The 17,315-nt window shown below is 37.0% G+C and overlaps 1 protein-coding gene across 1 annotated transcript in view; it reads right to left on the minus strand.

Moving 5' to 3' along the window:
• Positions 1–17,315, minus strand: part of MDN1 (midasin AAA ATPase 1) — a 93,682-nt gene that overhangs the window by 59,836 nt on the left and 16,531 nt on the right. Inside the window, exons 11-32 of the mRNA XM_052690548.1 lie at positions 17,052–17,133; positions 15,251–15,346; positions 13,575–13,687; positions 12,888–13,036; positions 12,736–12,796; positions 11,972–12,183; positions 10,883–10,986; positions 9,743–9,887; positions 8,722–8,818; positions 7,736–7,849; positions 6,959–7,106; positions 6,663–6,773; positions 5,708–5,859; positions 5,082–5,260; positions 4,517–4,725; positions 3,853–3,999; positions 2,958–3,099; positions 2,688–2,822; positions 2,474–2,612; positions 1,419–1,557; positions 1,196–1,326; positions 911–1,055 (exon numbers count right to left, since the gene is read on the minus strand). Of these exons, the coding sequence (XP_052546508.1) occupies positions 911–1,055; positions 1,196–1,326; positions 1,419–1,557; positions 2,474–2,612; positions 2,688–2,822; positions 2,958–3,099; positions 3,853–3,999; positions 4,517–4,725; positions 5,082–5,260; positions 5,708–5,859; positions 6,663–6,773; positions 6,959–7,106; positions 7,736–7,849; positions 8,722–8,818; positions 9,743–9,887; positions 10,883–10,986; positions 11,972–12,183; positions 12,736–12,796; positions 12,888–13,036; positions 13,575–13,687; positions 15,251–15,346; positions 17,052–17,133 (2,950 nt within the window). The remainder of the gene's footprint in view (positions 1–910; positions 1,056–1,195; positions 1,327–1,418; positions 1,558–2,473; positions 2,613–2,687; positions 2,823–2,957; positions 3,100–3,852; positions 4,000–4,516; positions 4,726–5,081; positions 5,261–5,707; positions 5,860–6,662; positions 6,774–6,958; positions 7,107–7,735; positions 7,850–8,721; positions 8,819–9,742; positions 9,888–10,882; positions 10,987–11,971; positions 12,184–12,735; positions 12,797–12,887; positions 13,037–13,574; positions 13,688–15,250; positions 15,347–17,051; positions 17,134–17,315) is intronic.

The raw sequence follows: 17,315 nt of genomic DNA on the forward strand, positions 1-17,315 counted from the left end.
TTAACAGTTTTGAGAGCACTGAATTTTAACATTCCTAGTAGTGGCACCTATGCAGGGAACAGCTGGCAAAACAGAAAATTCAAAAGAATATAGAAAGAAACAAAGCTGGTCTGCAAGCACCAAAACTCCATTTCATTCCAGGACATCATGTATCAAGCAATGGCAATGAATGCAATGGCATACAGAAAAAAGCTACCATATAGAAATTGCCTCAATTACAACACTCCTTCCCACAGCTCTTTTCTTAACCCTGGCTGAATTAACAAAACAAAATTTATTAGTGCAAATGCAACGGAGAAAGAAATTCCCATTAAAAATTTGGTTTACAGCAATTTTTTTTGTACTGTAGAAACCACCTTAATGGAATGCCATTAAGAGAGCTCCTTTCTTCGCCTCAGTATCACTTCAAAGCATTTTTAACTGGCTTTTAAACAACTTCAAAAACAGATTTTTTTCCACTTAATGAGAAACATATTTGGAAATGTAACATATTCAGTAAGAATGAAAGGTAACTTCTAGTTGTCACTTTCTGAAACATCTTAAGGAGAATAATCTGCGATTCAGTTTCACACTACAGTAGCTTCATGCTAGAGCTGAATTCTCTTGCTTCATGAACCACATTTCACATACCCAAAATATTCTGATAACCAAGCCTACCGACAGTATTTAGAGCTTCTAAGTTTTCTTTGACATTCTGCTCAGCATTGACACAGTACTGTCAAAATGAGAGTACACAGAAGTGATGGAGTACAGGTGTATCCTAATCATCCTTTAGAGCAGTGTGGCAGGCTCCAACCAGAAAGCACTGAATGCCAGAATTAGTTGATTCATTTTTGCATTGCACTTCTAATAATGAAACAGTTAATACAACCAGAAGTATGTTATACTTCCAGTTGACTTTGATACTTACCTCTTTCTTCCCAAAGTCACCTCCTGGGTTCATAGTTGCAAGGATACGAAATTTATTCCCTGCAACCAACAGTTCCACTTCATTATCCTCATCATCTTGACCACCTTTTTCAGCAAGAACCAATGTCTTCTCAGCTTCAAGCACACTATAGGGTTAAGAAAAAAAAAATCAGTTAATTTAAAATTAGGCCAAGAAACAGAGGTCCTAAAAAACTAGATTTACCCTGCTCATGTTTGTATGACGTCTATCTGAAGATACTGAATATTAAACATTTCTAAGACATACCTGTTAAGTCTCTCTAGAACAGAATCATCAGCTAGAGAAATCTCATCAAGGAGGAAAAAACCCTCTTCTTTCATTGCTAAAACAAGAGGTCCATCACACCACTCAAAGAGTCGAGAACCATCATATTCCTCCTAAGAAATGGAAAAGGAAATGAAAAGTCATTAATAATAGTTATTTTTTGTTTCCATTTGTTTCCACCAGCTACTACCAATATCACACAAACCTGGTCACTTGATCTCTGTCTGATTGGTCGCAGTCCTCCCAGGAAGTCTGAAGTCTCCATATGCAAGTGGCAGTTCACTGAATATAGCTTTTGATTTGTTAATGCTGCAAACATTTGGCAAATGGTAGTTTTACCACACCTGCAAAAAGCCATATAGTCGAAAAGGTGAGAATAAAAACCAGCTCACTTTGGACAGGATTCACACTTTCATTGAATATCTATGATACAAAGGCTCAGAACGCAAATTTCCTGCTTCTCTTTTCCTTTAACTAAAACATATGCAGTGTGAAGCCATTTTTGTCACAACTGCTGCTGACCTGCATAACATGCCTTTAGTTAAAATTTAAATTATTATCTGTGCTGATAGACTTCTACAGGCTGAAAAACAAATTCATTTCAGCCTGCCCCTGCAGTCAGCAAACTAGCTTAATATGTCAGTTAACTGGAACACAAAATGCTACATGTCTTAACCATGCCCAAGTCTGAGGAATTAAACTGCTGAGGGCCTGGAGCTCCCATTTTGTGAAAAACGTTACTTCTCTCTTTCTCGTGTATTTCTTCCTTTCTCTTCCACAAAAATCTGCTCTCCAAATTTGTAACAAATTCAAAAGCAGACAGTATCTATTTCCATTATCTCCTTCTTAGTACACAGAAGTGGGGAAAAAAAGGTAGTATCTCACCTACAGTCTGTCAAGCCCTTAAAATACAAACATGCTCTCAAACAGCAAACTGACACAACTTCTCAAAGTGGCTTCCCAGTGAGACACATTAAGATTCTAGAGGGCAACTTGCGAAAAGTAGAAATGGAATTTCAGTTTTACTATTTCCTATGTAATTTCTATGAAGTCATATACAATACAACCTTATTAAAGGCTTGAGCTGAAAGAGGTATGATTATCTCCCCTCTAAATGGAATTGTGAAAAAACAACAGTTGCGAGTCATGCCATGACAGAGACTTCAATGCCCAGGACCAAAAAAAAGCACTGAAACCTGGTCAATCTTTGTGCATTCAACTCTGTGGCTGTTGCAGCACTACAAACAAACAGTATCATACCCAGTCTCTCCCACCAACAGTACAGGTTCACCAAACTCCAGGGCTCTTCCCACCAAAACTGCAAGTCTCCTCATGCCTTGAGTCCAGACAATATGTTTAAAATCTCTGCCCATCACTGACATCTGTGTGGAGGATTTAGCTGCACAACAGAAATTAATCGGTCAGCCTCAGTCACAACTAGAGAATTACAAACATTTTTTTCTAAGAAACTCACCCAGGAGCTTTTTGACACTTTCCTCTGAGAAGAGAGACTCAGGATACACACGTTTTTTGAAATGCTTTTCAATGACTCTCTGTATAACATCCACCTCCTCCTGTTTCCTCACTCTTCCTGCCAGAAGCATAAAGCCTATGAAACAGAGGAAGAGAAAAATCAATTACTATCTAGTTAACTAGAAATAAAAGCTTATACCTAATTACTGGGGTTACAATGCAATTCCCCAGAGGTACTTCAAAACAACTGAAGAAAAGCAGCATGGCTTACCATCATTTGCTAAGTGCTGAAGCCAGTCATAATCCTTCTCCAGCTGTTCTGCCAATCTATACCTTTCAGCCCAACGAAACAGATCCCGCAAAGTAATGAACCCATGCTTTCCAGCAAAAACTGTTGAACCTCTGCGGTAAGACTGGCATAAGAACAAGAGGTGAGTCATTTTCTGATGAGTCTGATTTTTTTTACACAGGGTTAATATGACATTCATTCAAATGAATTGTATGGGGAGGTGGGGGGGGGAGGGGTGGAATCCAGCATTGTCACAAGTCCCAGAGTACCTGTATGTATAAGTAAAAATAGTAAGAAGATAGGTACCTGGAATAAAGCAAAATCCAAACAAGGAAGGAGGTTCTACACCAAAAGGAATGCTAATAATTTTTAAGTTTACTTTACTTTAGTGCAGCAAAATAAACCAAGATATTCAGAAAGCGATAGAAAGAGTGTGATTTGGTTTATACTACTGCAACTGCTTTACAATACAAGATAGTTTTAGGTATTTACTAAGTGTTAAGTGTCTGTTAAACACATAGGCGTACCAGAACACAGTCAAAACTATTGCTCAAAAATAGTACCAAATTTGGCATGGCCCAAATGCTGCTACAAATCTATTATTATACTTCCCATTCAGGCCAAGAAACAGTTTTACACACTAAAACACAAGGCCTTCAGTTATTAATTTTGCTGCTGTTGCTGCTGCTGGTCTTCTTCCAAATCTGACATCATCTTCCCTATTCTCCATCCTAACCACTGAATTAAGTACTTCACTGTGGATTTTCTTCATTTAACTGCATTCTATAGAAATCAGTTCACAACACATCGCCCCCCAAAATGAATTTCTATTACTTAGCATTGCAGTCTTCTACAAAAAGAAGAAAGACTCTCATACTTGCAGGTCTAACATGACTTTAACAAGCTTGCTGCAATAAGAAGGTGGCAAACTGCATCGTTTGTGCAGGATGGTTTCCAGTTCAGTGCTTGGCAGTTCATCAAAATGCAGTTCTACAAAACGATTTCTGAAGGCTCTGGACAAAACCTAAAATACAAGAACATGCTATTGCTTTGAGTTTTTCCTTTTTTTTTTTTTTTTTTTGAGCTTTTCCTTATGTTATAAATCTTTTCCTACACATCCTAAGGAAATATGACTAGTCTCATTGTAAACAAATAAACACATACACATAGATGTAGAAGAAAGTGTAACAGATGAGGACAAGAGCTTTGAAACATACATCAATAATTTAAGTCAAATCTCTTCTCCAGTGCTCTTGAACACGGAATACTGCATCAATTATAGCATATGTCAACTCCAGTTCAGTATAGCACTTACATTTCAACTATTCAAAATTAATTAGAGCTTTGATATCTGTATCTAACCTAAATAGGAATCCAGTTGTACTTACAGTCATTCCAGATCAATCTTCTACCTCCTACCTCCTTAGAGTTTCATATTAATTTCGTACTACGCATCAGTAGGTTTTCACATCACACTTCTATGTACAATAGGGATTCACCCTCTAGAGTCATAGTTACACAAAATAAGAGATTATACAGACCTTCCTGCCACCATAGAGTCCTGGAGGATTCTGTGTAGCAAAGAGCATGAAGTGAGGGTGAGCTCTGACAACTTCCTGAGTCTCAGTAATGAACAGCTCCCTGTTATCATCCAGCAATCGATTGAGAGCCTCCAGAACATCAGTGGGAGCCAAGTTCAGTTCATCTAGAACAATCCAGTAACCCTTTCTCATTGCATCTATGAGGATGCCTTGGAGGGAACAGAAAGAGTTCTAGTTAAAAATTTAACAAATTAAATCTAACAGAGAATGCATTTAGATACTTTCAGTAATCAGTTTTCACTCAGTGTAAAAGCTAATTCAAACATGGAAGCAACAGCTTAAACTACTGAATTCTTTATGTACAAAAGGACAAGAAGTAGAATAGCAATGAGACACATAAACTCTTAAGAATTTACTGTAATTTGCATAAGTAACTATCAGTAGGTACATACTACCTTCATAGAAGGTTATCTCTCCATTGCAATAAAGTAGACAAATTAGGCAAAAGAGAAAGAATGAGGAAAGGAACACAGGAATGTGAAGTAAATGCAATATGCTGACCCACCTTCCTTAAATACCAACTTCCCAGAGGCATCTGATGTATAACAGCCAATATATTCCTGGATGTCAGTATGCTCGTGGTTGTTGATCCTTACACAGTGGTTCCCCGTAGCAGCAGCCAACCAGCGAATTAAACTGGTTTTACCAACAGAGGTTTCTCCTTGAATCAGTACTGGGTGAGTCCTAAGAGGGACAACCAACACAGTGGTTTAGAAGCATGAGTCCTATCTTCCTCATATACAAGATACCAGCATCACTTGAATCTTCCACAGATTCTTCATTACCAAAACATCACTATTTAACTAATTTTGAATTAAAGACGATACACTAAAGGGTTAACATGAGGAACTTTACCCACAAATGCTAGCTGCTAGCTGTGAAGTTACTATATGGAAGTGTGAAATAAGCTGGATACTCTAACTGCAAAATTTCTAGATGATCACTGACATAAAACTCAGTATAGCAGTTAGATAGCTTCAGAAGAGAAAGAAACTCAAGACACTGTACAATGAAAAGTTAACTATAAGATAGAAGCAAACTGGATATTTTTCATGCTAAATAATGTAGACTAGATGGACACAATAAATAAGCAACTTTAACCGAGTTTACCAACAGAAAAAAAAGACATACCCTGCAGACACAACTCTGACAATATCTTTCAGATTAAGCTTAACTGAAGGGGTTAGCACGTAAGTCTCATCTACAGTAGGTTCCTTATCCCCAGCAGAAATCCAGTATCCTTCTATGTGTATAAATCTTCCTCCTTGGGGTTTTGGTATTTGCTGAGGAGACATGACAGAAGTAAAAGATCATAAAAATGAGTTTTAATTTGCTAATGAAGACAACTACTGTTATACCACTGTAACGTATTCTAAAATAAGTCATTTTATATTGCTCCCTGAGCACTCCTACAATAAGCACCATCCCCTGGTCACAGAATGAAAAGCCTGAGCAGATTATTTCAAGGTCACGAAGCAGGAACCTTTGCACCACAAAGACAGCAGTTTCTAAAGACATTCTCGTAGCACTGAATTTCAAAATACACTTTCAAATGGCAAATTGGCTTTTAGATTTTTATATTCATATTTTCTGACATGAAGATTTTTATTCTTAAACAAATGCGCTTATCTTACAACTGGCTTCCCCTATCCCAGTTGTCCATTCATCTTGGGCTCCCTGAATTAGTGAGATTTCTGTTTTCTCATCAGAGAAAAAGCAAAGATGCTTGCTTAGGATCTAAAAACAAAGGAATCTGTGAAAATTCCTCAAAAGCCTGTGAAGTTTTACTATTGGAGTCACTACATTAAGCTGCCTACACTCCACAATACTATAATCATCCAGTCTTCCATATTTTTGTATTTACAAATAAACCATCTAACATACAGGTATTTTGTAGAGAAACAAAAATTATTACAGAATTGAATTTTTAAAAAGTTTTAGGTTTTTTGCACACACACACACACACACAAAACACATGACTGCAAGACTGCACGTAGGAAACGTAGGAGAAAAAAGGCAGTGAAAGTAATGCAAAATAAATTCTATTCTGATTACTCACCAGCTCAAAAATAGGATTTTTACATACCTGCTTGAGAAGGCTTTTGATGTTGCCAGAGACTATATGCTGGCAAATTAGCTTTTGAACCACTGGGTGAGAAACTCTGTCGAGCTGTGTCAGAAAGCTCAAACAGAAGCCCTAAGAAGAAAAGTTATTGTTAGCAATGAAGTCATAAACCATCAGGAGAACAAACAAACAGAAAGCATCAGAATTAAAGAATCGTTTGTCTTCAATACTGCACCCAGAAGAGAGGATTTTCCTTTACCCAAACAGACTCTGTGGTGAATACACAAACTGAAATAAACCTCAGTGCAGGTAATCACCTCATACAGTGAGCGCTGTATGCTGCTACACGGATTAGATGCTGCAAATCTCAGTGCCCTGCAAAGTGTACGGAGACTGTAATGAGGTCTGTGGCCAGTTCCATCTACCAGCTTCGTTTCGGCTTCCTTTCTCACAGCTAAATAAAAGCTGAAAAAAAAAAAAAAAAAAAAAAAAGAAGGTGAAAACAGTTCCACAGTGTTGTTTCTGATCAGAACGTTCCTTTGAGGAATTGAAGTACAAACTTAAGCTTATCTTCAACTGTCAAGTTTTTTCCGAAGCTGTAAGCTGAGAAAGCCATGCCAAACTCTGCCATCTGGATAGCCAGCGAAACAAAGCAACACAGTATTTCAGAACCATTTTTTTGAGAGCTTGGCTCACAGAAAGTATCTTAAGCATTTAACAGTTCTTCAGGTTAGTAGAACAAGATTATATACTTTATTCTACAGAAAAGAATGGTTACTTGTTAAAAAACACAAGGTTTTCATTGGTATGATCTACAGAAACAAACCATTTTCATCACTAAGATGGGAAAGAGGGTTGCAACAAGAGTGCTTTTTTAACTGATGTCACCAAGAATACCTTTCTTAGTAAGAAGAAGTGAATCTCCTTCCCATGAGTACAGAATTAAGAAAGTTATATCTACCAAACTCTGTTTCTGTGGCAGTTGCTGTGTACGGAGCATTTCTGTGTTTCCCAAAACATTCTAACCATAGATTAGTTGTATGTTTCCTTTTTGTGCCTTATTTTAACAATGATTCCAAGAAATCACAACTTACTTCACAATTCCTTGCACTGTATTTTTGCTCACATTCAAGCCTCTCAGGTAATCCATTATAAGAATTTGCAAATCTCCTTCATTTCTCAATTCTTCTACATAAAGTTCTGTAAACCTGTATGAGTCAAATCAATTCATAACATTTAGACATCTTACAACAATAGAAAAAACACAACATTTCATTTTTGACAACTGCAAATATAAAATCATTTAAACTTAACGAGTTATGCTGAAACTGAAATATTCTTTCTTCTGCACCACACTCTTCCTCTCCCCTCTCACTACTAAATCAGGGAGCTAGTAGCAGTATATCAAAATTAACTGCAAATGACTATTTACACACAGTAAGTGCATATATACACTTTTACACAATAATGAATCTGTTAAGGGGTTGCACGTGCAGCTATTGGAGAAAATACATCACATACAAGAAGATCCATACGCTCAGGAGCAGGTATTATTAAGGAATGAATTTGCCACATCTCCAATTTTCCTGGCCATACCTTAAATCCAATATTTCAAATACATACTTGTTCTACCATGTAGTCCATCTTTCTACTGAGTGAACAAGTCTGAATATGTATCTTTTTGCAAGGATCATCAACAGTTCTGAGTTATCAAGAATAAGAAAGCATGAAGCATTTCCCTTTATAATCCCCATCTGGAACATAAGCTGTAATAGCACTCCTAGGCATTGACAATTTAATTGTAAAGAATTATTATTACCTTGTTCCCAGTGACAGCACTCTATTATTGCTAGACCCCTTGTTCATCCTTGGCAACTTCACAGTATTTTCATGACACTATTTCATACAAAAACTCTCACTGTGATGTGGAAGTCATCTGCCACATGAAGCTAGAATTCACACTTACATTCTCAGGCTTCCAATACGGCATTCTTTGCTGAATCATTTCACCAAGGTAGTTAAAAGTTGTTGTCTTCATCGAAGTTTAAGAATTTTGTTAGAGAGTTCTTTTTTTTCCTACCTGTTCCGTATTCCTGGAGGAAGATTTCGCTTTCCAACGTCTGTCGCTGGATTCATGCATGCAAACAAGCGAAAATCAGGATGACGTACCAGAGGTTCTGAAGAAGAACAGGAACATGAAACAAAGGGTTAGTGCTAAACCCAGGACATTTATTACATTAAATGTGGTAGACTTCTTCTTAGCCAGTTTTCTACTACTGCACTACTACATCTTCTTCAAATGCCAGGGTGATAAGTCTTCAGAGAACAACCCCATATAACTTAGTAGAAATATACCCACACCTTTACACAACAGTCATAAGCAAATGAAATCTCTGATTTGTGCATAACAGGATATCTCAGCAGCACCAACATTTCATAAATCATACAATCTCTCAATATGAAACTCGTTTTGTCTCTTTCATAACAGTGGGAAGCGTTTCCCTCAGCCAGGAAGAAAACACAGCTTAGGGAACTCATGCAACATTTGTCTCCAGCTGTAAGCCTAGAAAATAATATTCAGCAATTTTATTGTTCACCTTTAGATCTGCACTGGGGTCTGGCTGTGACCCAAGTAGGTCAAAGGCACATTCTACTAAAAATACATCATGCCAAGCAATATGAAATGCAGCAGAAGAAGAACGGGGTGAGGATTTTTGTCTTCCAAGGAGGCTGTTGCTCCGTGAATGGCTGGAGTGTGGTCTGCACAAGAGAAATGGTTAGTGACTTCACATCATTTGCTAGCTCAGCTTTCTGAAAAAAAGACACCCATTGAATACTCTTCAGAGACTGTAATGCTTAACACAAGCACTAGAGTCCTATTCCTCATAGAGTCCAAATAGGCAAAAGCTACAACAGTATGTTATCTGAAGTCTCCTGGGATGCAGTGAATTAAACTCCCACTTCTTGCATACAAATGTGAAGTATAGAAAGAACACATTCTCCTCTGCACAGATTCACCATAATGGTAAATGTTATTTATTTAGGATTGGGAATTCAACAGATTGGACAGAAAAACATAGTGTAAAACACAGAAACAGTACCTGTGTCTCCTCTGTCCAGTAACACCAGCGAACCAGATGATCCTTCCAATAAACCACTCAGGCACTCTAACGTCTCTGCTGCAGCCAAGTTGATCTCATCCAATAAAATCCACTCTCCTTTTTTTACTGCTTGTGCCAGAGTACCCTAAAAATAAGATCAATCTGTTACTCATATCACCAGCAGTGATGTATCACCTGCATATAGGAAATACTTGTACTTCAGTCTATGGGTTCATTAGACAAAAAGGCAGTCCCAGATCTTTTTACAGCCACTGCGGTTTTACTAATCTCCCTCAACAACAGCAATTATTTTCTAAGTCATAAAAGCCAAACAATTTTCACCATTTAGATCTGCTCCTTTATAACAGAACTAGGCTTTCTTTTTTACAGTGTTGCCTGTCAGCAACACTCATCACTGTGGTGCAAAAGCTTCACTGACAACACCCATAAGATGGTTCAACTAAAGAAATCCAAACAGTGACAAAAGCAACACAACATTTCTCAGTGAACTAGACTTTACTGAATGAAACTATACTCATTCAAACATTCCCCATCTATTTATATAGTCCTTTTCAGAAAGAGAACTGATTATTTTATAAAATTTGAAAGCATACTCAGACTAATAGGATGACAAAGTACAGCTATACTTAAAACACTATAGTTTCCCCTACCACATACAGTGTCATTAGACTGTAATACCATGGGTTTGAAATCTCACACAAATCTATTCCAGATACATACATAGCACACATTTTTCTTACTAAATACTTCAGTGGAACCCCTATGCATGAGGGTATCCTACTGCAGATTGGTCAAGATGTATTTTGTAATCTTATCAATTTGAAAACATGATATTCTGTACTGTCAATAACCTTTTATCATACAGTCCTAACCCTTATTTTACACAGCATTAAATTAGCTTGCTACCACCAAACACTCTTTTTCTCCTCCCTCCATCTAAATTCCAGCCCCATGAAGTAGGTCACACTGTTCCACATAGCTATTGTGAAACTACTTCACTACAAGTTTTACTTCACATGAAGACTCCTGCCAGGAAGTTATTTGTATAATACTGATCACAATGTTTCATTAACAGTCCTCCTCATTTTTCTCAGTATCAAAACGTAAAACTCTAAATACCTCTACAAAAGCAAAGAGAAGTGCATTTTCTGTCATCTTCATCTGTTGATGAGCGTGATTCAGTTTAAGACCAAATGCCTCCCACTTCTCCTTCAATGGTGAGCCTGTAAGGAAAACAAAATTTATGTTCGTAGCAATAGAATAGGACAAAAGTGTTTAGAAGCAGTATTTTATAGAATCACTGAATCATTTAGGGTAGAAAAGACCTTAAAGATCATCAAGTTCAACCAAAGCCTGATGGACTGAATTCTTCACTGAATTCTTAACACCACATCCACATCTATCATGGTATCAAGCTGCTTGAAAAACTGAGCAGATCTTACATTCTTATCTTTTCTGCTAGTTGTGTACATTTAATTTTATAACTGTACCTTCAAAAGAATCAGGTAAAAGAAGGAGAAGAGGTTCATAAGTAATTTCACTTGGCCCATTCTGAAAGAAAGCTACTGTTTCACTCATTATATCTAGGGCCAGAAACCACTTCATGAAAGGCAACTATCAGTATTGCTTCTAATCCAAAATGGATGCCAAGTATAAAAGAGGAAAAAAATGTTACTCACAGACAACAACAATAAATCAAAGTAAAGGACTTGTCAAGTCCACATAACAGGCAGTGAAAACAAGCCATCAACAAGCTTCTAGAAAGCTTTTAAAGTCATTACTAAAAGCTTTTTCTGCTTTTAAAATAGGTGATACTTGTTGAGATTTGTTAAGACTCCAAGTCTGAGAGAAAGTATGAAGGCATCCATTTGCCAGAATGACAGATAAACAACTAGGACTGTTCACCAACACAGCAAACAAGAAGCACACTGAGTAGAGATCAAAAGTCAAGGGCACCATGGTTCAGACAATCTTCGCTGTTAGACAGCAGTGATGGATAGATAGCAGACAGCAGTGATCAGTTAGGAAAAAAAGACTATTCTAACAGTATTTGCATATTTTGCTATAGACAAGAGATCGTGCTTTTCAAAACTAGAAGAAAGGACAGAATAAAGAGACAATCACTGAACAAAAACTTCACAACTACTTGTCTACTGTCTGTAACGGTTCACCACTAATGATCTGCATTAAAACAGCCTGAATTCTCACCAGATGGACTTTCTTTTGCTCCTTTATTAATAGCAGATTTATGAATATGTTGCATTAGTTTTAGCAGATCATGCCAACGTTTCTGCCTGTAGCAGGTCTGAATATGGCCCAAGAACGTCTGATTTTTCTTTCTAGAAAATGTTTGGTAGAAGAGTTCTTCAAAAGACTCTCGCAGAGGTAGCCAGATCAACTTGTTATCCACAGGCTTATAACTGAAAAGAAGGAAAAGAGGAGTTATTGGTTAGTTCCTGCTCCTTTGTGACTATGACAAACAAACGTGTACTAACAAATACATTCACTGAAACAAGATTATGCATTGAAGAAGCCAGGTTACAAAGTTTATTTTCCACTAAAATAATGACTGAAAAAAAACAACCAGCACTTATCTAAACTACTGTATAAAACCAGTTTAAAAAAGACAAAATGGCACTAGTAAGTAAAACAGCTCTGCCACTATTAATATGCCTAGTGCATATTTTATCAGATTTATACTGAACAGTTTAGCTGTTTTTAAAGCAACCTTGGGTTCTGCTTTTAAATTACTTCATCATATACATGCATACATTTCAGTTAACTGCCTGTGTTCTACAGCAAGGAAAGCAAGGGTTCAGCATGCAAACAAGTATTATAAATATCTTAGGAAACCACGAAACTGGGCTGCATCTGAAACAATTCTTTGACAATACAGCAATGCTTGCAAGAAGGTTGTTCTTATACTGCCAAGTTGTTGTGCAAAACACACCTAACAGTAATCAACAACTCACCCCCCGAGCAGATCTGCGGTGTCACTTTGTTGGTTCATGTTGACAACCCTCAGATGGTGTCCTTAGAAAAGAAACAGAAAGCACATCAACTTGTTTCTGTATTTTGTCTCTTAAATAACCTTTGCACAAGTTGGTGCCCACACTGCATTTACCTGTAACATGAGCGAGGTACTGAACAGTTGAGGTTTTACCAGTTCCTGTTTCACCAACCAAGAGCACAGGCTCTCCTTTGACAACACAAACTGCAAGCTGCTCAATCAGTACTGCAGATGGTCGGGTGGCAGCAAAAGTTTGCTTTGTTCTGACAAAATAAAGAAAGTCATTCAAAGCCAAGACTTATGTAGGAGCTCATTTCAATTTTATCTATCTTACTTTTTAGAGGAATAGTTGAATTCAGGATTATTATTATTGATTTAGAAAAGAGGTTTGGAAAAAATTAATTCCATGATATCCTGATAAGCCTTACACAAGATACTTACTTTCCTAAACATACAACCTAAAAATTCAGGGTTCCCAAAGACGGTCCAGACCAGTGCAGTTAGTGTCATGTACTACAAAGATCTCCCTTCACAAATAAAAGTCATCAAAGTCTAATTACAACAACCACAGATCCAAAAAAGCTCTGAAGAAACTCCTGTATGAAAGAATCTGAAAATCTCCATGCTTTGGCAGCCAGAATTACGACACAGACAGTCTTAAAGATGCACAAAGTATAGGTCAGATTACAAGAGAAATCTCGTCACATCTCTCCTATTTGAGTGAGATTGTTTGATTTGCATTTTTTAATTATGTGATTCCCAATATATTCTATTCCAATTCAAAACTGCAAGATATTCTACCTTTTTACAGTAAGAGCCAGGCTTTGTTTCTTCACGAGATGCACTCTTCCCACAGAAACTTCTTGCTCCCGTACTAAAATTTCTGGTTTGAAGAGTTCACAAAAGAACTCAACCTGTGAAGAGAACATCAGGAATTCCAATAGCAACATTGCATGCAACATAATGCTGAAAACATCCTTGCCACACTATCAGTATCAATGTGCAAATATTTTTTTTTCTTAGCTTATTTAATATTTTATGGATTATTACATATTTATCACCTAAAATCCCGAAGGATCTCATCTACTGCATAAACAGTGTCTCCCCATTTAATAACTTGGTCATGAGTTTTATGCCATTATGCTACTCTGTTTTCTATGGTAGCTTGACTACACAAACTTAAACTGAGAACAGTTAACAAATCAAAAAAACAAATCCCTCAAAACAAAAAAAGATAAAATAAAATCATGAGGAAAATCTTTCTGTAATCAAGAACAGGAGGACAACACATTCCTGTTATCAAACAATGGAAGAAAAGAACAAACAGAAGAGTTATGGGGATCCAACTGTTCCCCCAGCTGGAAAGTTTTTCCATGCTGAAGTAACAGAAGAGAATTTTCTTCACAATCAAATTTGTATGGTCAGAAATATCTGACAAAGCAGTCATATGTATATACACACGTAATGCTAATCATTGTTGCTATGATTTGTATGTGTGTATATTTGTGTTGTACAATTTAAGCATGATGTACTGATATGGAATAAGGAGTGGATGCTGTCCTGGTTTTATCAGTATTCCATATCATGGTATCATACAACAGGTTGACTGGGTGCAGAGGCACAGTGCACTGAAGCTGCATTTCCTGATTTCTCTAGCAGCTTCACATGAATTCTGACCCTCCATGGGGAAGATACACTGAGTTGTACTGCATTTCCCAGGAGCCTCCAGAAGATTTCCAGTTCTGGGTGACTGGGGATAAACTCTTGACTTTTTTGGGAGGTGAGCCAAGGAGGGTCTGCCCATAAAGACTCACACTGACTGCCCTGTGGTTTCACATCTGCTTTCTTTTGATTTATTACTCTTAATTATTCTGTATTATGTCACATTCCTTTTAACGAATTTAATAAACTGAGTTTCTTCCCTCTTCCTACCCAACATCCCTTTCCTCCCATGGGAAAGGAAGAGTGTTGCATGATTAATTCTCCTAACATCACACACTACTACTTTACAGAGGAGTATCTCCAGCTTTGGAATTGACAATTACAGCAGTAATTACAGTTAAGTAGAAAGGAAGAACACGTTTCTCTCTAGATTCTTCACGTAAGCAACTGAAGTTCACTGTAACGACTGAGGCTTGAGGAGGAGCCATGCACAAAAGCAAAACAAAAACCTTTACACAGTGCTATATGCTTACATAACTGCACTGTTGCAGCTGTCATGCTCCTTTTGCATGAAGTGATCTGCAATGTGCTCTGTAACAGATTCACTGAAACTTTCAGAGACAAAACAGCTGAAAACAAAACAGCTAATAAGAAATAAGAACAACTCTCTACCTCTTTGTGCAGGATAGAAAGATGGGTATAACCTTAAAGGCAAACATTAGAACAGTACATTGAAATTAATTACTAAAAAAAAAATAATAATCTATTTATAGACTAATACTGATAAATGTTGAATTAATTATAGCTCAGTATACCTTCTTCTTGGAAATATTTAGTTTACTGCCAATAACTTTTGCCATTTTCAGTCTGCTTCCTTGGTTGGACAGCATAGCTGTGAAACAGTCCAGTGCCTGTGAAGAGGAAGACAAAACAACTTTTTCAATACAAATTTTATATTATATGAGAAGCACTATCTTAATATATATGAGGCTGAATCCAACCCAGACAAATTAAATACAATTATTTAACTGGAGTTCAAAGGGATGAAATAGGAAGTTTTGAACTCTATAATGTAGAGGTTTCTACTGAATGCAAAAACATTTCAATATCCAGTAACAAAAGCTATTTTTAGATGACTGGAGCAAAGTGAAGAAAAAAATAAAGCTGCAAGATCCTATATCGTAGGAAGGCATCTGACTGATGAATACTTGAAAAATTATCAATTTAAAAAAGAAGTAGGAAGGATGTCTCACACTTCAAGAAAAACGAATCTTAAAATTATTCTACAAATTGAAGTATCTACTCCTACTGAGAGATTCAGATACTAAGTTACATGAAGAATACAAGATTACTGAGAACAGAGCTGATGACTGCCACTGGGATTCAGCTCAGATTAAAACAGAAAGGCCAAGAAGCTCCACCCCTGAGCTGGGCTACTGTCACAGAATGCAGCACATCAGCCAGAACCAACCTGGGAGAGGGGAACTGAAGGGAGTAAGCACTCTCCGTAAATTCCGACAATAACACTTAACACACTGTGCAACTAACACACATCCTATGGATGCGTGCTCTGCCAGTGCATGTCATGGATTCAATACCAGCTGTATCATCAAAAGAACCACAGCTCCACTGCTTCTGTGAACAGACCCAAATACTTACTCTGTATGCTCATGGACATCACTAAATGATATACTCCTCAATATCCATATTACCTAAAATGTATTTATTCAGCAGCAGCAGCATACTAGTGCCCCATTAACTAAACACTGAAGAGTAAAATCTTACATCTCCAAAGCATAAATACAAAGGAGGGGCACATTAAAAAGAGAAGATATTTTTAAATTATCTAGAAATGCACTTCAGCTATTACATGCCATGTAAATCTATCCCAACATAAACAAAGAAACAACCCTTAGTATTTTTGAGCACTGTTTCTAGACACAAGCTCCTACCACTGCACAGATGTGATGTCAAACAATAAGCAGTGCAGTGCCTTTGTAGAAAAGAGAAGATTATGTTCCTTATAATAAATTCAGCTTCTAGATCTAGTTTTGAATGTATCTATATTGTTACACCCTTTATTTCATATTTTAACTCTAATTTTGGAAGCATTCCTCATAAATACATTTTACATTTACTCTCTCTCTGAGACATCTACAGTGAGGTCTAGGAATAAATACAGCTCCTGAACAACGAGTAGCAAACATCAAGAACATCTAATATTTTAAACACTCCCTCATCTAAGCCTGGAGCCTTCTTACTGCATACACTATGTGCAACACAAGTGAATGAAACAAATGCTTAAATGAAAAGTAAAACGTCCTCAGTTATTTATATATATCCCAACTCAAATCAATTGAAACTGTTGCATCATGCTTTCCTGCATGGTAGCGCTAAGTCTGGATTGGTTTCCAGCACCTTAACACAAAAGCTTTCCTAATAATAAGAAAAGCTTCTAACACACAGAAGACAAACATCCCAACCATGGTTCAATTACTTCCGAGGAATATAAATAAATATTTAAATATAAATTTCTGTCTCACATTCCCAAACAGAATTTTTTAAGATTCGTGACGCAATTTGGGAAAGCAATTTCCAGATTAAATCTTACCGCACCTCCTGAAAAATATTCACTGCTGTGGTTGAGGAAGAACTGTCAAAGTTGTAAGCAATTCTGCTGCACCAATTCAATAAGTCTCTAAAAAGAAAAACATTTAGTACAACAGTCAAAATTCACAGCATCTTTTCTCATGTACAGCTTAGTTCATTAAGTCATCTGGCAGTTCCACACCTAGTTATTATTTAAGTTGTACACAGGAAGGCACACACAAAAAAGGATGCTATATTCAAAGGGATAGATGAGCACATAAAGACAAACAC

This window comes from Tympanuchus pallidicinctus, unplaced genomic scaffold, assembly GCF_026119805.1.
Source record: "Tympanuchus pallidicinctus isolate F22 unplaced genomic scaffold, pur_lepc_1.0 scaffold1, whole genome shotgun sequence".
Taxonomy (NCBI): Eukaryota; Metazoa; Chordata; class Aves; order Galliformes; family Phasianidae; genus Tympanuchus; species Tympanuchus pallidicinctus.